Genomic DNA, 24,000 nt, shown 5'->3' with positions numbered 1-24,000 from the left:
GCCTTTGCCTCACCGCGACAATATAATAGAAACTTTTTTTTAAATAATAATAATAATAATAATAATAATTATTATTATTATTATTATTATTATTATTATTGCGTATTTATATAGCTTTAAAAAAAAAACTGAAGTGACGTGACATACAGCTAAGTACGGTGACCCACACTCAAAATTTGTTCTCTGCATTTAACCCATCCAAAGTACACACACACTATGAACACACACCCGGAGCAGTGGGCAGCCATTTATGCCTCGGCGCCCGGGGAGCAGTTGAGGGGGGGTCCGGTGCCTTGCTCAAGGGCACCTCGGTCGTGGCCGGCCCGAGACTCAAACCCACAACCTTAGGGTTAGGAGTCAGACTCTGTAACCATTAGGCCACGACTTCCAGGAACTATACTGTAAGAGATGGCTCAAGTTGTTAAGACATTGGGTTGTTGGTCAGAAGGTCAGGGTTCAAGCCCCAGCACTGCCAAGCTGCTGCTGTTGGGCAATTTAGCAAGGCTTTTAACCCTCCCTGCTCCATAGATGTTGTATCATATTTGCCCCTTTGCTCTGACACCAAACTCCTCAGTTGTTATATCCCATCTTTCCTAAAACATTGTGGTTGTAATGAGGTTGCCTTTAGGATGTGTTGATGTTATTAGGTTTAATGTGGATCCATGGCTGATCCTCTGGGCCTCTGTTTAACCTCCCATGGATCGAGCGTTCAGAACTAACACAGTACTCCTGATGCTGGACATGTTATGTCTTACCTTAAGTAAGAAATACTTAAGGAAATTTGGGATCTTGATCTCATACCAGACCTACTGACAAACATTTGCTATGGTAACTGCTATACATTTTATCCAGCTGTAAACCTCTTTTAATGTCATGGAACATCCTCAAAAAATGTTTTTGTTCTTATTTATGCTTTAGCACTGACACTGGAGACTCCTTCCACAAACACTAAATAAAAAACTTATATAACTGTATATAAGTGTATCGCTGATTTTTGATCCATTTATGGTGCATATTAGTTGTCCCTGTTTTAACATATCATATTAGCACTAGCATCATAATACAGACTGTGATTAGCTGCTAATATATAAAATAAATGATCTTCTGACCAATCAGAATCGAGAATTCAGCAACAACGGTATAGTAAGAAATAACAATGTTGGCTTAAACAGGAAGTAAAAACAATCCATGACACTGGAAACATTACCAATAGTTCCTCACACCAATTCCACACCAATATAGGGGATGTGGTAGCTCAGTGGTTAAGGTGTTGGGCTACTGATCGGAAGGTCACGGGTTCAAACCCCAGGTCCACCAAGCTGCCACTGCTGGGCCCCTGAGCAAGGCCCTTAACCCTTAGTTGCTCAGTTGTAAGTCGCTCTGGATAAGGGTGTCTGCTAAATGCCGTAAATATATACAACATATTTTTTAGTGGTTTGTTAAGGAGCAATAAACACAACACAGGTGCTAAATGAGCACGTTCTCCCAGTCTGTCTTGCATAAGAGCGGAAAGTTTAGTGAAGTCTGTAGTTAAAGTAAGCAGTAAGTCACACTGAGTGCTCATTTCCTCACAGGAGGCTGCGGCGCCGCGTGGCAATAATTCATTCAGTCTCTATCAGGACGATCTGTGTTCAGTGACTAGGGCTTTTAACGGAAGAACCCTGTCACTGAGGATCTGTCTGCATCCTCGCATATTTTAGAGCAGCTTAATGCATAACATGACGTTTCATCCTGGCTGAATTAAAAGGGTTCATGCTACAGTACACAGACCGGGTTCGTTACATAATACAGCTGACGGGCTGATGGTGGAACAACAGATGGCATATTGAGGGGATAAATAAAAAGAAGACAGTTAATCGTGTTTAGTTACACTTTGCTGTCAAGAAAAAGCGAAGCTAGAAGGATGTAGTGGAAAAATCAGTGTCTCAGATACTTCTACAGATTCTCCAGTCAGAACCTACAGGAGTTCGTGTGGAGCTTTTAGATGAATCGTAAGCACAGAAATCTTCTTTTAAACTCACACGTCATGACTTTCTATGAGAACTGTAGTCATGTTCCACACACATGACTGGAAGACCGCTTTGGCTGAATCCATGTTGTGATGATGTCACATGACACATCTGGGCTCGAATCTGTGGAAATCCTTGAGAATATTGTGACATTTGGTTGATTTTTTGTTCATTTCTGTGATCGCAAAATCACCAAACCCTGGAGGTACTCCATATTATTATTATTATTATTATTATTTTAAGTCATTACTACAAGTGAAGGGGGCACGGTGGCTTAGTGGTTAGCATGTTCGCCTCACACCTCCAGGGTCGGGGTTCGATTCCCACCTCCGCCTTGTGTGTGTGGAGTTTGCATGTTCTCCCCGTGCCTCGGGGGTTTCCTCCGGGTACTCCGGTTTCCTCCCCGGTCCAAAGACATGCATGGTAGGTTGATTGGCATCTCTGGAAAATTGTCCGTAGTGTGTGATTGTGTGAGTGAATGAGGGTGTGTGTGTGTGTGCCCTGCGATGGGTTGGCACTCTGTCCAGGGTGTATCCTGCCTTGATGCCCGATGACGATAGGCACAGGCTCCCCGTGACCCGAGGTAGTTTGGATAAGCGGTAGAAGATGAATGAATGAATGAATGAATGAATGAATGAATTACTACAAGTGATTCAAGAACCAGACAAAACTTGAAATTCAAACCTAACTTTGAATTTGAGTATGTATTTGATATGCAGCTTTGGTTAAACTTCACACACTTCACAGTGGACGATGTTGTAACTACGAGACACCATCTGGGATCTCGTCTTGTCAGATCATGTCTATATCTCGTCTTATATCTTATAGACTAACTCTTTAACAGAAATAAAGACACCAGACAGACTGCATTTGACAAAGAAACAGGTTTTGTTTGAAGTTGTTGAAGGAGTCTCCAGTGTCTCTAGTCTTTGTAGGAAGACATTTCCCAACAAGGTTTAAACATGTTTTATATCATTTTTAATGAAATTCAGCTGAAGCTGGTGAGGAATTTTCCTCTCGGATGTTCCACAACATTAAATGTAACTATAAGTGGATAAATAAAATTATAACACGCCATACAATCTGTATAAGACGAACAAATCACTATTTAAATAAGGAACCTCATGAACCTCAATCAACAACCCAGAGATTTATCCACTTGGTCCACCATGGCAATTTTCTTGTAACAACACAAAAAACGCAAAGTGTTTTATTCCATTTCTACACAGTCGACTGTAATGAAAACACCGGTCCAATGGAGCGATTATTAAAACTGATCTAATTAAACAAAATACTAAAAAGACATAAACTCCTGACATCTATTTCTGGCCTCAACACATTCATTCATTCATCTTCTACCGCTTATCCGAACTACCTCGGGTCACGGGGAGCCTGTGCCTATCTCAGGCGTCATTGGGCATCAAGGCAGGATACACCCTGGACGGAGTGCCAACCCATCACAGGACACACACACACTCTCATTCACTCACGCATTCACACACTACGGACAATTTACCAGAGATGCCAATCAACCTACCATGCATGTCTTTGGACCAGGGGAGGAAACCGGAGTACCCGGAGGAAACCCCCGAGGCACGGAGAGAACATGCAAACTCCACACACACAAGGCAGAGGCGGGAATCGAACCCCCAACCGTGGAGGTGTGAGGCGAACGTTCTAACCACTAAGCCACCGTGCCCGGCCTCAACACATATTTATCATTATTGAAATTATTTAAATATCAAACACCTGGATGCTAAAATATTCAAGTTTTGTCCTCCTGAGGAGCAAGAGAAAAAAAAAGAAGTGCACTTTGGCGAAGCGGTTGAGAGAAAAACACTTATGCAAAGTAATTCTCCATTTCTCCATTCAGCCGCCTCAATCCTCCATCAGATGAGAGTCTAAATGGGTGCTGGAGCTAAATAAAGAACCTCAAGATTCTTTCTAATTACATCAGCTCTGATTTATTTCAACATTTTTACACCCCATCTCGGTTCCGCCGCCGTTAGCCTTGGGGATATTTGCGATGGCACGATTTAGTGCTCAGAGACACACTTCGTCTTCGTTTCTGGGCCTTGAGCTGTTTTATTATGCAGAAAAGCTTCTGGTGTTTCAGTCAAGAAGCACAAAGAAGCAGCAAAGGAGAACGATGAGCTTCTTGATATCCAAATATGACAATAGATTTTCGTGTAAAGCTCAGAGAATTGCCTGATATGTCTCAATCAGTGCTTATACAGTACAGCGACGCCTATTTTATGTTACCTATTTAAAATGGGTGAATTTGTTGATGATTTTATTTTTATGTAGTTTTTATAAGTATAAAGTTCAGTTCAGGGGGCACGGTGGCTTAGTGGTTAGCACGTTCGCCTCACAGCTCCAGGGTTGGGGGTTCGATTCCCGCCTCCACCTTGTGTGTGTGGAGTTTGCATGTTCTCCCCGTGCCTCGGGGGTTTCCTCCGGGTACTCCGGTTTCCTCCCCCGGTCCAAAGACATGCATGGTAGGTTGATTGGCATCTCTGGAAAATTGTCCCTAGTGTGTGTGTGCCCTGCGATGTGTTGGCTCTCCGTCCAGGGTGTATCCTGCCTTGATGCCTGATGACGCCTGAGACGCCACAGGCTCCCCGTGACCCGAGGTAGTTTGGATAAGCGGCAGAAGATGAATGAATGAATGAAAAGTTCAGTTCAGTTTCACTACCACTGAAATGTGGAAAACTTCAAGAGGGGGTGAATACTTATGCATGACTCTCTTTTGTTCTCTCTTGTCTCTGCAGTCGGATACACCATGAACGATCTGATCTTTGAGTGGCAGGAGAAGGGACCTGTACAGGTGGCTGAAGGACTCACGCTTCCTCAGTTCATCCTGAAGGGCGAGACTGACCTCAGATACTGCACCAAGCATTACAACACAGGTCTGAATCCCATCTCTACACTCTCTCTACAATGTGGGTCCAAGCACTACAGCAGGGAAAAGCTAACACTCTATTGATATAAAATCTCATCCTCATCTGGGTGACACCAGAGAGTGTGATTATAAACTGTTATAAACACCAGAGAGTGTGATTATAAACTGTTATATACACCAGAGAGTGGGCTTATAAACTGTTATATACACCAGAGAGTGTGATTATAAACTGTTATATACACCAGAGAGTGGGCTTATAAACTGTTATATACACCAGAGAGTGGGATCATAAACTGTTATATACACCAGAGTGTGATTATAAACTGTTATATACACCAGAGAGTGGGCTTATAAACTGTTATATATACCAGAGTGTGATTATAAACTGTTATAAACACCAGAGAGTGTGATTATAAACTGTTAAAACACCAGAGAGTGGGCTTATAAACTGTTATATACACCAGAGAGTGTGATTATAAACTGTTAAAACACCAGAGAGTGGGCTTATAAACTGTTATATACACCAGAGAGTGTGATTATAAACTGTTATATACACCAGAGAGTGTGATTATAAACTGTTATAAACACCAGAGAGTGTGATTATAAACTGTTATATACACCAGAGAGTGGGCTTATAAACTGTTATATACACCAGATAGTGTGATTATAAACTGTTATATACACCAGAGAGTGTGATCATACACTGTTACAGTATATACACCAGAGTGTGATTATAAACTGTTATAAGCACCAGAGAGTGTGATTATAAACTCTTATATACACCAGAGAGTGTGATTATAAACTGTTACTGTATATACACCAGAGAGTGTGATCATAAACTGTTATATACACCAGAGTGTGATTATAAACTGTTATATACACCAGAGAGTGTGATTATAAACTGTTACAGTATATACACCAGAGTGTGATTATAAACTGTTATAAGCACCAGAGAGTGTGATTTTATACTCTTATATACACCAGAGAGTGTGATTATAAACTGTTACTGTATATACACCAGAGAGTGTGATTATAAACTGTTATATACACCAGAGAGTGTGATCATAAACTGTTATATACACCAGAGTGTGATTATAAACTGTTATAAACACCAGAGAGTCTGATTATAAACTGTTATATACACCAGAGAGTGGGATCATAAACTGTTATATACACCAGAGTGTGATTATAAACTGTTAGAAACACAAGAGTATGAAAGTGACGTGACGTGACATACAGCTAAGTACGGTGACCCATACTCAGAATTTGTTCTCTGCATTTAACCCATCCAAAGTGTACACACACAGCAGTGAACACACACACACACACAGCAGTGAACACACAGCCAGAGCAGTAGGCAGCCATTTATGCTGCGGCGCCCAGGGAGCAGTTGGGGGGGTTCGGTGCCTTGCTCAAGGGCACCTCAGTCGTGGCCGGCCCGAGACTCGAACCCACAACCTTAGGGTTAGGAGTCAGACTCTCTAACCATTAGGCCGTGTGTGTGTGTGTGTGTGTGTGTGTGTGTGTGTGTGTGTGTGTGTGTGTGTGTGTGTGAGAGAGAGAGAGTGAGTGATAGAGAGAGAGAGAGAGAGAGAGAGAGAGAGAGAGAGAGAGAGAGACTAAAACACTGGTGACTCATTCCCTGAATTGTGTACAGAATGATTCACACATCTCTGACAGATCGGACATCTCACTGAGGTTGTTTCAGGTCTCTGTGGAACCCTAAAGAGACGCGGCTGTCACTCAGAATGCTCTCGAGCCTCCTCAGAAACATCTCCTGCTTAAATTGAATCTGTATTGTCCCCTGAACGCCGTACTGATATCGATTCTGCACAGAGAGGCATAATACAAAAAAACCCCAGATAATTTATTACTGTGGTTAAAGTGGAGCAAACGAACGACATGCTCCAAATTACACAGGTCTGAAATAACTGAGCACTGAAGGACAGGCATGAGGCTTGCAATGTCTGTAACACACAAATACACACTAATGAATTAACACCACTAGTGCTTCAGTATGACCCCTAACCTTCTATAAGCGGCTTTGGATGAAAGAATCTGCCGAGCTGAAAGTCAATAAGTTTTTTGTATGTCTAAATTTTAAACAGGAAACATGGTGAAAGCTACAACACACATCCTTTTGACCACGTTTTAGTTGTAATGTGTGTTTTTACATGCATACACACACACACACACACACACAGTGAATTTTCCCTTAAGCAGGTGTTATTTGCTTCAGAAACCTGAAACATATTAGAATCCCATAAAGAAATATATTGCAGTGACTTATGGGGACTAGAGAACATATCAAAGTGTGTGTGTGTGTGTGTGTGTGTGGGTGTGTGTCCTGGGGTGTAGGACCACCTTCTATATCAGCTGTTCAATGAATTCCGTTTAAATTCTAATCACCTCTTTCTTGTGATCAACGAATTTTATTTATAAATGTTGCTATTTTTCAGATATAAGTGGCTGATGTGGATGTGGTGACTCTATGGTTAAAGCTCTGGTAAAGTTATGTATTGTTTATGTGACGTATTTATTTCATATTGTTGATGCTCCACTGAGTTATTATTGCACCCAGTGGACAAAAATGGGAACTGCAAATAGCACTAATAGGGACTGAAAAGATAAAGATAACACAACACATAAAACAATAGGTTTTACTCTGAGCCACTTTAAATACAAAAACAGATGGGGATCACGGGACAACAGCAAAGGAGACGTGAACAAAGCAAAACAGGCAGCAGGAAACAAAGACAGCAAAGACTAACACAAAACAACAGGTAATATAGGGGCAATAAGTGGAAGCAAGGGCAACAAGCAATCTGAAGATCATGTGGAACAAATATGCAATTTCAGGAGATCGGGACAGGGCAAAAACACATGAAAACGCAACAGTGACATAGAAAATGCCCTGTCATGTTGCCCTCTGGTGGTCTGTATGTGTACTGTCCAAGCAATCCGTGAAAACATGGCATGTGAATACAGTAAATTAAGTCATATGTTAATACAATGATAGATATATTGACTGAATGAAATGAGTCAAGATTGTTTGATGATGGGTGTACAATTATAGTGCATTTGCAAACTGTGTTATGCAAAGAATCCCAAAGCTATTTGTGCAAGTTCATTCAAAGTAAGGGGTGTGGTGTGACAAGACCAGAAGAGTCCAAGCTCTAGATGTTCTCCTGTTTGAGAAGAAAATGCTCTTTCTCATTCTCTCTCTGTTTGCCTCCAAGGTATGAAACACTCCCCAGACCACAATGGAGACACTACATTCCTAGCCTTGGTCCATTACCACTCGCTGTACAGTAGTCTCCAGGACAGGGAGCTCATTTTCCAGACTGTGACCTGGTCCTGACCTCTAGATTACCCAGTTTCCTGGACCATAGCCTGATCCTGACCTCCAGATAACCCAGTTTTCAGACCATAGCCTGGTCTGGACCTCTAGATTTCCCAATTTTCAGACTGTAACCTGGTCCTGACCTCCAGCTAACCCAGTTTCCAGACCACAGCCTGGTACAGTCATTTAGATTGCCCAGATCCAGAATGCGACCTGGTCTTGACCTTTAGATTACCCAGTTTCTGAAAGGTAGTCTAGTCCTAACATCCAGATTACCCAGTTTCCAGACTTTTCTGCACCTGCTTGTCACTTTCTAGCTTTCTTGTTTCTAGCTTAGCCTGGTTCTGGACTAATAAAACCCATCTGCTTGTGTGTCCTCAGTCTGCTTCTGACACAGAATAGTTAAGAGTTTTCTGCTAAATTATACTAGTTAATATCTTAATAAGAATCATTTCTATTACATGGTGATATAATGAAGATAAGGATAAGAATAAAGAGCTATAAAGCGATGTGCTACACTGTGACTTGGATGGTGTGTGTTGTTGACTCTCTGGCAATAACGAGGTTACTGTAAAATTTCACCAGGGTGTAGACTGTAGGTGTAAGTTACATAAGTGCGATAGCCTCGCAACTGTGTTATTATTATTAATATCGTCAGCGTGTGTGTGTGTCTGTGTGTGTGTGTGTGTGAAACTAATCATCAAGCTTAATAACACATTGACTAATGAGTAACAGTTAATGAGCTGTAAGAATGATGTCTTTAATGGACCTCATTATTGACTGTGATGTCTTTCTCTCCATCTCCATTTCTCTTCCTCGCTCTGCTTTTTTTTTTTTTTTTTTTTGTTCCTCCAACTCGTACGGTATATGGTCTGTTTTATCACTTGACCCAGACAGAAAAGAGGATGCTGACCAAGCATGCAGTGTTATAGGATGTGTGTCTGAAGCATCAGGACATTGCAGTGTCTTTGTGTGTTAATTTTGCGCTGCTTTGTGTTTATCTAGGACAGCTGTCTGAAACTGTGTCAGTACAAAAAAGATGATTTCTTTCACAGAGGAAGTCATTTAGACTCATCCAGCACCATAAGAGCTTTCCTTCATGCTTCTGTGATGCACAATTATTTATACACTCCTCATTTACACTGCCGTGACTCAGAAGCTCATACAGACTCATTTTCTCCTTTTGTTGAACTTCTCTGGGAAACTTGTTTCAGTTTTTCAACATTTCTTTATCACAACGCAGTCAAGATGGTTGGTGAATTTTCTAGAACCACAGATGTGACACTGGTCCAGCTGCACAATCACAGCTTTAGTGAAATTGAATGCAATCGTTCTAATACGGGATAGTTTCTATAGCAACAGCTCGCTCGGATATTAACGTTCCCATACAACTAATTCAAATTCACATTTCTGGTTCAAACAAACCGGAACGATTTATTTTACTGTTCTTGGAAGGAAAATAGTATAGAATTAAATGTAGATAAAATAGATAGAATTTCCTACTTGGATGAAGGGATATAAACGTAATATTTTTAATGAAAACTATATGGAATATTTTTTCTTATATCTGACTCACTACATATTCCTTGTTATACATGGTGTCATACTTGTAGAGTTAATAGCACACCAGAAGAGCTTTATTTACAGCATTTAGCATTTAGCATTTAGCAGAACCCCTTATCCAGAGCAACTGAGGGTTAAGGGCCTTGATCAGGGGCCCAGCAGTGGTATATGTGTGTACCTGGGATACAAACTCATACAGTAATTGGTAGACCAACACCATAAACACTAGGCTATCACATCACTTTATGTGGCATTATATGTATATATGTCTCATAGAAATTGTTAATACAGTATAAATACAAAACAGTACAAACAGAATATCCTTCTAGTTTCATTCCTATTTTAGTCACTCTCTCTGTCTCTGGCATCTTCTAGCACAGACCCATGCCGTTTGTGTTTCACGCTGATTGACACTGTGCCTCAGCTTGACTGAAACCACTTAACCTCCAGGCCGCTCTGCAGCAGCCATGTCGAGTGTCAGTCAATAACTCGATGCCTGACGTGGGCCATTTTCCATGTCAGCGATGCACATAGGAATTCTGTTTAGTCAAATGGAGCAACGGGATGACTGAGATGAGGAAGTCAAACGCTGTCAAGCAGGAAACGACAGGGAAATCTCTGCATAGCCAAGTAGCATGGAGCGATTCGTTTATTTAACCCGTAGATGCATTGGATTTAATATAAGATCAAATAAATATTAATGTTAGATAAAAATATCGGACTGAATAAATGATAAATAGTTCTGTTTAATTTTCTTCTGTAGAATAAACTTGATGTGTCATATAAAAATATGCCTCATCGAAACCCTTGGATTTCAAGTCGAGTCAAGTCATGAAGCTTTTATTGTCATTACAACCATATATAGCTGTTACAGTACACAGTGAAATGAGACAACGTTTCTCCAGGATCAGGGTGTTACATAAAACAAAGACAGGGCTATAAGGACTTAGTAAGTTAGTCCTAGATACATAAAGTGCAACTGTGCAACCTGGTGCAAACAGTGCAGGACAAGACAGACAAGACAGTGCAGGACGATGCAAACAAGACAGTGCAGGACAAGACAGACAAGACAGTGCAGGACAAGACAGACAAGACAGTGCAGGACAAGTCAGGCAAGACAGTGCAGGACAATACTGTACAAACAAGACAGTGCAGGACAAGACAGACAAGACAGTGCAGGACAAGACAGGCAAGACAGTGAAGGACAAGACAGACAAGACAGTGCAGGACAAGACAGACAAGACAGTGCAGGACAATACAAACAAGACAGTGCAGGACAAGACAGTGCAGGACAAGACAGTGCAGGACAAAAGACAGTGCAGACAAAAGGTTACAAGACAATACACAAAATACAAAAAAGACAATACACAAAAGACAGCAAACAAAAAACAGCGCCGACCGCTTTATTCCCTTTCAGAATTTTGAAATATTTAAAACAGAAAGATATCCTGAGTATTTAATATTCATTAAACATTCATTCACACTAGTTCTGCCTTCATGTTTAAATGTAAGCAAACGCACCATAATGTCCATGTTAAACGCTTCATACAAAAGCTCCGACTTTTCTCATGTCTAATCTCTTCTACTGAAGCTTGTGATCAGACGGCATTCTGATCGATTCGATTAAAAAATGGATCAGAAGGTTTTGCACCATTTGTGGAGTCAGTGTCAGCTTCAGTCTTCACTGTCTTTACAGGCAAAAAAAACACCTTTTTTTTTTTTTTAGAAATTTTTAGACTCAATTTGTTGTCTTTTTGATGATTTTTGGGCTATTGTGTAAATAATTAAGAAATGATCCTTTATACAGCTAAAACAACGAGTAGATGAGTAGACAAAGAATAATGATCATTATTATTAGTACTACTATTGAGTTTTAAATCAGAACTCAAACAAAACTATGCAGTGTAAAGTAAAAGCACTTGTTACTACAGTAGTCCAAGCGACATTATAATAAAGTCTGTTAGCCAGCGTACGAAACCCCGTTATTTATTTTCCCACTCCTGTACTGCGTCCCGATAGTCCTTGGAAGTATAAAATATATATGTGACATCAGTGACTACTTCCAGGTCAAGGGTCAAAGTTTGACCTTGGCAGTAAGAAGCCTGTAATTGAAACATTTTTTTTTGGTTAGATTTACACCCTCAATTATCAGGTCAGTGTTATCTATAGACTTATACGTAGCTAACAGGGTGAAGCTTTTTCGGTATTTATAGAGCAGCTTGAGATATAAAACCTGATTTGAAAATCAAATGAATTCTGAACTAGTTTATTAATGAATAAACACAATGTAGAAATGATGTTATAGAATAATAATCAGTGGTGTAAAGAAGAGTTTTTATACAATAGCAACATCCTAACAACCAGTTAATGAATACACACTTAATATATTTTCATTTTAAATCTTTAGACACATTTTAACATTTAAAAATTGCGAATTCAACATTCAAAACATTTAACAGTTAGCATTGTAGCATTGCCCAGCTAACCACAAATGTTTGTTCTAATTACATTTGTCTCTACATAATATCAGTATTTCTCTGTTCCAAAGATATTTTGCATTGTACAGTCTAAAAAAAAACTGTAGAACATGCTACAAAACTCTGAAGTACTTCACAACAACAAAAAAAGTCAAGTCAAGAAGGCTTAATTGTCATTTTAACCATATTTATCTGATGCAGTACACAGTGAAATGAGACAACATTTCTCCAGGACCAAAGAGCTACATAGAACAAACACGGCGATAAGGACTTAAAGGTGGGGTCTTCTGAAATGCTTCAGAAAACTGAGTCGGGACGACAAGCTAAACAACTTGTGGCCAATGAGCAGAAAGAGGCGTGTCTTGTCTATGTGGGCGGAGAGAGTGTTCAGTGCGCATGTGTGACATTAACAGAAAGCGGTTTTAACATTGACATGGAGGATAAAAACAAAGAAAGAAAGAGAAGAAAGGCTTAAGATAAGGTAAGAAGTAGGACGTGTTAATATAGGATCAGCTTTCCAGCGCTGGAGAGAACTGAAGGAGCAGGAAGTTGGCCACATATTCACAGATTGGAGTTTCCCGAGTCAATAACTCCTGAGCTAAACGCTGTTAATACACAAATAACACCTCTTTTCTATCGTAGTAATGTAGAGACGCAGCTACAACCGTGTTTTGTGTAGTAACAGCGTTTAGCTCAGGAGTTATTGACTCGGGAAACTTGTTTTTATTCTCCATGTCAATGTTAAAACCGCTCTCTGCTAATGTCACACATGCGCACTGAACACTCTCTCCTTCCATATTGAGAAGACCCGCCCCTTTCTGCTCATTGGCTACGCGTTTGTTTTGATTTTTGTTTTGTTTGGTGGCCTAAGGCAGTTTTCAGAAGCATTTCTCAAATATCGGAGACCCCACCTTTAAAGTAAGTTTGTCAGCAGACTGCAAAACTTTATCATGTAACAACAGATTAGAATTTACAGTGTTTCAGCAGTTTACAAAACGTCATTACAAATTACACTAAGAAATGTTACAACACACTGCAAAGCTTTACAAAATTCATCATGTAGCAACAGACTATAAACTTGTGTAACTATTGTAAACTTTAATGTAAACTTCTCTACCGGAAAAGGGTGGCTTGCCCCCTTCAGGTTGGTGGAAAGCTCCTGCCTCAAGTGGAGGCGTTTAAGTATCTTGGGGTCTTGTTCACGAGTGAGGGAAGGATGGAGCGGGAGATCGACAGGCGGATCGGTGTACTGTATCTTCTGCAGTGATGCGGTCGATATACCGGTCTGTTGTGGTGAAGAAAGAGCTGAGCCGCAAGGCGAAGCTCTCTATTTACCAGTCGATCTAAGTTCCTACCCTCACCTATGGTCATGAGCTTTGGGTCATGACCAAAAGTACAAGATCCCGGGTACAGGCAGCCGAAATGAGTTTCCTCCGCAGGGTGGCTGGGCACTCCCTTAGAGATAGGGTGAGGAGCTCGGTCACTCGGGAGGAGCTCAGAGTAGAGCCGCTGCTCCTCCCTGGGGAGGTGTTCCGGGCATGTCCAACCGGGAGGAGGCCCCAGGGAAGACCTAGGACACGCTGGAGGGACTATGTCTCTCGGCTGGCCTGGGAACGCCTCGGTATTCCCCTGGAAGAGTTTGAGGAAGTGTCTGGGGAGAGGGAAGTCTGGGCGTCCCTGCTTAGACTGCTGCCCCCGGTGACCCGGCCCTGGATAAGCGGTAGAAAATGGATGGATGGATGGAATGTAAACTTTATTGAAAACCTTATTATAAACTTTACTGTTAAATTTACTCTAATCTTGAGTGTAAACTTGAGTCTAAACTTTTAGTGTAAACTTTATGAGATCATTATGAGAAATGCAGTTTCAGAAATGTAATAAATGTCTCATTAAATTTATAGTTTTTCATAGTTTTTCTGACAACTTCGAAGCTAATATTATGACCGTGAAAAAATCCTCACTCTAGTAATTAAGTGTCATGAAAAAATAACACACAGATGTAAACATAATTGCAAGCTAAATAAGTGGATGTGTTCATGATGCGACATTTTACATACCTTTCATGTAAAAACTCATTGAAATGATGATTTTCAAATTTTATAATTAAATAAATGAATACTAAATAAAATCAAACCCTCAAGTAACACTGTACTGACTGTAAGACTGTACTGACTGTAGCACTATACTGACTAACACTGTACTGACTGTAACACTGTAGTGACTGTATCACTGTACTGACTGTAGCACTATACTGACTAAAACTGTATTGACTGTAGCACTGTAGTGACTGTATCACTGTACTGACTGTAACACTATAGTGACTGTAGCACTGTACTGACTGTAAAACTGTACTGACTGTAGCACTGTACTGACTGTAAAACTGTACTGACTGTAGCACTGTACTGACTGTATCACTGTACTGACTTTAACACTATACTGACTGTAGCACTGTACTGACTGTAGCACTGTACTGACTGTAAAACTGTACTGACTGTAGCACTGTACTGACTGTAGCACTGTACTGACTGTAAGACTGTACTGACTGTAGCACTGTACTGACTGTAGCACTGTACTGACTGTATCACTGTAGTGACTGTAAGATTGTAAGACTGTAGCACTGTACTGACTGCAAGACTGTACTGACTGTAAGACTGTACTGACTGTAGCACTGTACTGACTGTATCACTGTACTGACTGTAGCACTGTAGTGACTGTATCACTGTACTGACTGTAACACTATACTGACTGTATCACTGTACTGACTGTAACACTCTACTGACTAACATTGTACTAACTGTAAGAATGTACTGACTGTAAGAATGTACTGACTGTAAGACTGTAAGACTGTAGCACTGTACTGACTGTAACACTGTACTGACTGTAAGACTGTACTGACTGTAACACTATACTGATTGTAATACTGTACTGACTGTAACACTGTACTGACTGTAAGATTGTACTGACTGTAACACTGTACTGACTAGCACTTTACTGACTGTAACACTGTACTGATTGTAACACTGTAGTAACAGTAACACTGTACTGACTGCAAGACTGTACTGACTGTAAGACTGTACTGATTGTAATACTATACTGATTGTAATACTGTACTGACTGTAGTACTGTACTGACTGTAACACTGTAGTGACTATAAGACTCTACTGACTGTAGTACTGTACTGACTGTAAGACTGTAGTGACTGTAACACTGTACTGACTGTAAGACTGTAGTGACTGTAACACTGTACTGACTGTAAGACTGTACTGACTGTAAGACTGTAGTGACTGTAACACTGTACTGACTGTAAGACTGTAGTGACTGTAACACTGTACTGACTGTAAGACTGTAGTGACTGTAACACTGTACTGACTGTAACACTGTACTGACTGTAAGACTGTACTGACTGTAACACTGTACTGACTGTAACACTGTACTGACTAACACTGTACTGACTGTAACACTGTAGTGACTGTAAGACTGTACTGACTGTAACACTGTACTGACTAACACTGTACTGACTGTAACACTGTAGTGACTGTAACACTCTACTGACTGTAGCACTGTACTGACTGTAAGACTGTAGTGACTGTAACACTGTACTGACTGTGACTGTACTGACTGTAACACTGTACTGACTAACACTGTACTGACTGTAACACTGTAGTGACTGTAAGACTGTACTGACTGTAACACTGTACTGACTAACACTGTACTGACTGTAAGACTGTAGTGACTGTAACACTGTACTGACTGTAAGACTGTACTGACTGTAACACTGTAGTGACTGTAACACTGTACTGACTGTATCACTGTAGTGACTGTAACACTGTACTGACTGTAACAATGTACTGACTGTAACAATGTAGTTATACTGTTATCTCCCCATCAGCACCAACATCCTCATGAGATTTTAGCAGCATGTTAAATCCTGACTGATATTCATGGTTCTGCGGTTGATAATCAGAAACTCACATTATGTGTATTTAATTCTGTGGGATTTTCCAACCTCGTGATTGTTCCTCACAGTGAGTTTTCTGCTCCTCCTTAGAGAAAGCATAGCGCAGAAATGGCTAACAGAGCTCATTAGGATTAATGAAGCCTGCATAAGCTAATAGTGTCTGGTCTTTTTATGGATCTTTTTATCACACTCATCAATTTTAAAGTAGCTCTGAGACAACAGTGGTATAAAGATGGCAGGGAGTCCCAGCCGATCCAGTCAGTTTCAAAGCGTGGGATGCGTTCAGATGTTTTTGGTCATCTGTCTCAGGTTTGACTTTTAAAGAGAGTCACAAAAGTCCATAAATGACAGAATGTCATGTCAGAGTTATAGAAAAGCTTGTCATATGCTGTTGTAACGAACATGTTACGACAGGTATGTTATAAAAACCTTTAGAATGTGTCATATTTATCACACTGTGCAAAAAATTCTGGATTCCTATTGGCTTAGAATAATGACTTCTAATAAACTGTAACATATGCCGGAATGTATCCATGACAACAAGCTTTTTCTGTGTGTGTGTGTGTGTGTGTGTGTGTGACCTTTCTCCTTTTCATAATTAACAATCTATAACGTGTCATTATTAAATGTCATCTTTCATAATTACCTCTAACCTGTCTTCCCCAGGAAAAGGTTTCCACGCACACGTTCTTCTCGCTTCTGAGCCAAAGCCTGTTTTATTAAAGTGAGCTACATCAAGGCCAGAGCAATGCGGTGATGTGTGTTCAGCTTCACACAGTTACACACAGCTACACACACTGCTACACACTGATGGCTTTGTGTTCTTCACCGCTGAGCCTTTTTACTCCTAATATGCATTTCTGTGTGACTTGTCTGACCTGAAATACAAAACAAATTTTTTTCACAATTCTCTGATCTCGGTGCAGCAGAGAACACACACACACACACACACACACACACACACACAGTACTGACACTTGTATGTTTCTTTGTCTCCCAGTACACCAAATTCTGAGATAAACTTCTAAATCCTGATTTAGTCAGAAGCTGCCGATTAACTTTCCATAAACTAGAGCAGCTGCAAAATAAAGGTCTATATTATACATGTGCTCATGGTAATATGTTCTGAAAATGCTTTTGTAGTATCAGCGTTACTCTGAGATGTAGCAGCTCCAGGTGTTCTGCTTCATGAAGACTTCAGACATTCAGTGAGAAGATACCAACTCCATGTGGTCTTTGAGGACAACAACCTCCTCATCAATACACAATTATCAGACTGTATCTGACTGTAAAAAAGACATTATTCATAATAACACTCTCTGGTGTTTATAACAGTTTATAATCACACCCTCCAGTGTCACCCAAATGAGCATGAGGTTCACTTTTGAGTCTGGTTCCTCACAAGGTTTCTTCCTCTTCCATCTAACGGAGTTTTTACTCCCCACAGTCGCCTCAGTCACCTCAGACTTGTTCATTGGGGATAAATACAAACACATTTAAATATAAGTCTAATATTAATCTTGAATGATTGTATTATATTAAACTTTTTATAATAAACTTTCTGTATTTTTTTAAGTTCTGTAAAGCTGCTTTGAGACAATGTCCAATGTTAAAAGTGCTTCGTAAATAAAATTAGATATGTATTGAATTGGGGGGGGGGGCATGGTGGCTTAGTGATTAGCACGTTCGCCTCACACCTCCAGGGTTGGGGGTTTGATTCCCGCCTCCACCTTGTGTGTGTGGAGTTTGCATGTTCTCCCCGTGCCTCGGGGGTTTCCTCCGGGTACTCCGGTTTCCTCCCCCGGTCCAAAGACATGCATGGTAGGTTGATTGGCATCTCTGGAAAATTGTCCGTAGTGTGTGATTGCGTGAGTGAATGAGAGAGTGTGTGTGTGTGCCCTGTGATGGGTTGGCACTCTGTCCAGGGTGTATCCTGCCTTGATGCCCGATGATGCCTGAGATAGGCACAGGCTCCCCGTGACCCGAGGTAGTTCGGATAAGTGGTAGAAAATGAATGAATGAATGAATGAATGAATGAATGAATGAATGAATGTATTGAATTGAATTGAACACTGCGATGACAGAAGAGTTTAAACTTAAACAGATTAAAAACATATTTAATTTTTAATCTGATGCAGTTTTCAGGAAGGAATATCCAGTGTCAGAGTCTTTGTTTTGTAATAGGGGCAGTGGACTCTCAAGCAGTTAAGGCTCTGGGTTCAAGCCCCAGGACGGCCAAGCTCCATTGATGGGCCCTTGAGGAAGGCCCTTAACCCTCACTGCTCCAGGGGTGTTGTATCATAGCTGACCCTGTGCTCTGACCCCAACCACTAAAGTTGGGACATGTTAAGAATTTAACTGTGCTGTAATGTATATGTGACAAAATAAAGGCTTCTTCTTCTAATCAGGGGTAAAGCTGTAAGTTTTACGACATCTTTAGGACAGAAGAGTTAACTCTATTAGAACTCTCTAGTAACTCTCTAATAACTACATAATAGCTCTTTAACACCTCCCTAATAATGCTTTAATAACTCTCTACTAATTCTCTAATGCGTCAATAGACCTTCCTGAAGTTGTGGCCTAATGGTTAGAGAGACTGACTCCTAACCCTAAGGTTGTGGGTTTGTGTCTCGGGCACCGAACCCCAACTTGAGCAAGGCACCGAACCCCCCCAAATGCTCCCTGGGCGCCGCAGCATAAATGGCTGCCCACTGCTCTGGGTGTGTGTTCATGGTGTGTGTGTTCACTGCTGTGTGTGTGCACTTTGGATGGGTTAAATGCAGAGAACAAATTCTGAGTATGGGTCACCGTTCTTAGCCGTATGTCACGTCACTTTCACTTTAATTACCCTCTGGTAATTCTATAATAACTATCCAGTAACTTTCACTTAACTTTATATTAACTATAAACGCTAGTAACTCTCTTTTATAACTCTCTTGATCTTGATTAATCAAGTATCTCTTGATTAACAATTAAGTCTGTATTAACTCTCTAGTAACTTTCTAATAACTCTATATTAACACATAGTATCTCTCTTGTAACTCTTTATTAACTCTTTATTAAACCTTTGGTAACCGTATCTCTAGTTACTTGTAATTTTATATTAACTTTCTAACAATGCTCTAGTAACTCTTTATTAACTTTAATCTCTATATTAACTCTCTAGTATCCCTGGATTAACTATTAAAAGTCTATATTACCTCTCTCGTAACTTTCTAATAACTCTATACTAACTCTTTAGTTAATGGTTGGACTTAGTCCAGTTTAATTTTTATGGCATTCATCAGAAGCCCTTTTGCTGAAGTGTTGAAGTGATAGGTGTATTTTGACATTTAGCTAATTTCTCCATCCAGCTGAGAAGGTCAGGTTTAAGTGTCTTGCTCACTGGTCCAGCAGTAACAGATTGGTGATGCTGGGGTTTAAACTCATGTCTTATGCTAGGTTCTAATCACAGCTCTGTAATTTATTTTTTTTGAATGTGGTTTTTGAATCCTTACTTCATTTCCTGCAGGAAAGTTCACATGCATTGAGGTGCGTTTTCACCTGGAGAGACAGATGGGTTATTACCTGATCCAGATGTACATCCCCAGTCTGCTTATCGTCATTCTCTCCTGGGTGTCCTTCTGGATCAACATGGATGCTGCTCCTGCTCGTGTGGCTCTGGGCATCACCACGGTGCTCACCATGACCACACAGAGCTCTGGGTCCAGAACATCTCTGCCTAAGGTCAAACTACACCAGTAACTCTCTATGAACTGCATAAGAACCCTCTAAAAACTCTCAAACACTTTCTCTAATTATGTTCTAATAATAATAAGATATTGTGACCTTCACTAACTTCCCTAATACCCTAATAATGCTTAGACCTTATGTAAGATCTCTGTAGTAACTTTAACACCTTCCTAATAAAACTCTAATATATATATCATCGCTGTCAGATGGAATCCTCGTATCTCCAAAACCGTTACTTTTCAGGAAATTAAAAAAACGCCGTACCTTATCTGCAGTGCACAGGGTTTAGTCTGCGTTGCAGTGGATTGTCTTGCGCTAAATTCCTGTCCTCAGACGAGCACCAGAACTAGCGGGGATCAAGATTTTTTTTTCTTTGAGCCCAGTGTTTTGAAGACATTTACCTCAGAAGACGTGTTGATTCGTTGCGACTCTTCTTGAGGAGAAATATGCCGTGAAGCTCTCCCACGGAGTGAGGAAGAGGTGGACAGTTGAAGTGTCCAATGGAGTTATGAGATTTGCGCTCAAGCTATTTTCAAGACTTTAGATTGGTTAATAACTTGTAAAAATAACAGACCCACGTGGGGACTGACCAATAGCATCGATATGTGAAAAAATATGAAATTGACCCAATTTGGACATACGAGGTTTCCGCCCGACAGCGACGATATATCCAATACACCTTTTTTAATAACCCTCTATATTAACTGTCTAGTAATTCTAAATTAGCTCTCTAGTAACTCACTTGTAACACTAATTATCTACTAACTACTAGATAGTAATTAGAAAGTTACTAGAGATTTAGTATAGAGTTACAAAAGACTTACTACACTTAATGTAATTTTATATTAACTCTCTAGTAATTCTACATTAACACTGTATTAACTATTAACTTTAGTAACTTTTCTAATAACTCTAATCTATATTAGCTCTCTAGTAACTAGGATGTGTGTGTGTGTGTGTGTGTGTGTGTGTGTGTGTGTGTGTGTGTGTGTGTGTGTAATTCAGGTCTCCTATGTGAAGGCTATAGATATCTGGATGGCCGTGTGTTTGCTCTTTGTGTTCTCGGCACTGCTGGAGTACGCGGCAGTGAACTTTGTCTCAAGGCAGCACAAGGAGCTGCTGCGCTTCCATCGGAGGAGAAAGAAGTCAAGAAAGGTGAGATATAAGGTGATGAATGGAACACATAGAGAATAGTAAAAGAACGGACAAAACGTACTGACAACATGTAGAGAACGGGAAAGAATGTAGCAAGTCTGCCGAGCAAGAAGGAAAACATGTAACGTCAGTTTTCATAGGGTAGAAAGAAGGATGGATGGATGGATGGATGGCAGGTGGGTTGATGGATGGATGGATGGATGGATGGATGGATGGATGGATGCGTGGATGGATGCATGGATGGATGCATGGATGGATGGCAAGGTGCACGAATGGCTGGATGGATGGCTAGATGGATGGGTGGATGGATGCATTCTCTTTTTATATTATATTATATTATATTATATTATATTATATTATATTATATTATATTATATTATATTATATTATATTATATTATATTATATTATTTTCTTTTTTATTATATACAAAGGAATAAAAGGAATGTTTGTGTTTCAGAACTAATTGTTTTTATTTATATTAGATGTTTCTGTTCTACTGTTTTATTGCTGTATAGACAGTGAATCTGCTTATTTATTATGTCTGTGGATTAACTGCAAGCCATATTACTAAACTCAAACATTAACCACACACACACACACACACACACACACACACACACACACACACACCCTTCATTATTATAGTTTATATGAATCACGTGCTCCACAACACTGCCACCTGAAGGCCATGATGTGTAATGACAGCTGATGAAATCTGGTTTCTGGAGCTTCTATTAGTTGTCAAGGTCACAAGGGTCGCATTGCATTCAGCGCATTCAGCTACATACGTGTTAAAAACTGTTGCTCGTTAAGATTTAATATAGAATCACTTTTTATAGTAGGATGTTAAAAAATATATACAGTGTGCAACTTACCTCTAACGTTGCATCCAATGATCAGGATTGCAGATGATCTAAAACTCCTGTATGTAGAAGTCCTGTGGTGACTCTGACTTTGTATATTTCTTTATTTCAGTTAACCAAAGAACAAAAATACTCCCGCTGTTCATTTTTTCATCAACTTACACAGCTGTACATGTAGGAAGTATTTTGAGTCAGCATGCATCATACATAGTTTGACTATCATACTGTGGTCAGTGGTTTAATCTCACTTCCTGTTCAAACACATGCTTAGGTTTTGTTTTCGTCTTTCTTCCTTATTCGATGCATGCAATGTTTGTCAACTCATGAGTATCCTGCATGCTTTATTGTTTTGCTTGCTGTTTTTGTCTTTTGTCTTTTTTTTTTTTTTTGGTCATATCTCTCTCTTCACTCCTGAATGCTAAAAGTTGTACAGTCGCACGTCCGAGGAGGAACTCCCAGAGTCTTTCTGCCGTGTGAACGGTTTAAAGAATTCCGAGCGTACGTACGGGTATCAGTCACACACCGCGGATCCCACGGATGGGGTAAACACTGCGACCGTGCTGTGACTCCCACCCTGACCCCGTTCGTCATCCAACACGTGTCTGTGTTTCCATCTCTTACCCACTTTCTCTGAACATTCCATTGGTCTGTGTTTGGTAAATGTTTTAAATTCATCAGCTCTGAAAAAAAATATATAAAGAAATAAAACACCGTCATGCTGAAAAATAATCAATGACATGGTGATATAATGAAGTTGATTTAATTTTAGAGCAAATCGTTTATTTTTATAATATCGCTTTTTATCCATTTATAATTATATTTAACTCCTTTCCCCTGAGGCTGGTTTTATTGTGTTCATGTTGATGATTAAATGTCTCACTCCACGGTGGTATTAATATGAAGCTCATATGCACTCACAATAATTTGTTATGACTCATTTTAGATCTGACTCACAGTTTGTTCACATGTGTTTCCTTCCACTATCCAAAAACACACCTCTGGATTTCAGTACACTTTATTTATTCCCAGCTCATGACCTGTGTTCCCTGGATAAACTGAGCAGGATAATGTAAATTTGTCACTTAATAATATCTGTATATCCAGGACAGGAGGTTTGATTCCTGCTTCCATTCCCACCTGTGTGTGTCTGTGTGTAGAGTTAGTATGTTCTTCCTATGTACTGTGTCTTGTGATGGGTTGGCATGCCCTGTGTCCCCTGGGATAGTCTCCAGGTTCCCCATGGATCATGTGTAGGATAAATGGTATAGAAGATGAATGAATGGATGGGTCAATGGATGGATAGATGGAGGGGTGGATGGGTGGATGGATAGATAGATAGATGGATGGATTGATGGTTGGTTGAATGGATGGGTAGATGGATAGATGGATGGGTGGAAGAATGGGTGGATGGATGGATGGGTGGATGGATGGATTGATGAATGGATGGAAGGAATTGTATCTTTAACATACTTTCTGCTTTTGTAACCAATAACAGATGCGCAGACTGTGGATTGGAAAATTTACGGTTTAAGTTCTAACTGCGAATCAGAGCACTGACTGACTTTGCTGCTGTACTCGGGATCGATTCTTGGTTCCAGTTCCAGATCAGCTGGAGTTAACCTCATGTAGAGATGGACATTTTTCATCCTTCATTGAAAGTAGAGATAGACCGTAGCTGGGTTTTCTTGTCTAGGAAGATGGTGTTGAGGAACCAGCTGAGGTTAATCCCTGACTGGGGAACTCCAACGAATCTCTAAAATATTCATGATGTTCTTTGCAAAGTCCTGAAATCAACAACCATCTATTTTGCTTTGCTCACGTTCAGAAACAAAGCGACATTGCACAAAAAGTTCTCAGTATTCACCCTGTTACCAAAAGAGAGAACATTTGCGAGGAAAGACGTTGCATCTAAGAACCAAACTTATGCAACACTAACTAATGTAATGCTGCTTAGTCAATATAGTGTCGCTCAGTGTAGCTGTGGTTTCTGTACGTT

At 40.2% G+C, this 24,000-nt stretch overlaps 1 protein-coding gene across 1 annotated transcript in view; it reads left to right on the top strand.

Moving 5' to 3' along the window:
• Positions 1–24,000, top strand: part of glra3 (glycine receptor, alpha 3) — a 68,149-nt gene that overhangs the window by 39,763 nt on the left and 4,386 nt on the right. Inside the window, exons 6-8 of the mRNA XM_060873192.1 lie at positions 4,781–4,918; positions 19,764–19,978; positions 20,990–21,139. Of these exons, the coding sequence (XP_060729175.1) occupies positions 4,781–4,918; positions 19,764–19,978; positions 20,990–21,139 (503 nt within the window). The remainder of the gene's footprint in view (positions 1–4,780; positions 4,919–19,763; positions 19,979–20,989; positions 21,140–24,000) is intronic.

The sequence above is a fragment of the Tachysurus vachellii genome, chromosome 6 (genome assembly GCF_030014155.1).
Source record: "Tachysurus vachellii isolate PV-2020 chromosome 6, HZAU_Pvac_v1, whole genome shotgun sequence".
Classification (NCBI taxonomy): domain Eukaryota; kingdom Metazoa; phylum Chordata; class Actinopteri; order Siluriformes; family Bagridae; genus Tachysurus; species Tachysurus vachellii.
This window is presented reverse-complemented; position numbering and strand designations above follow the sequence as displayed.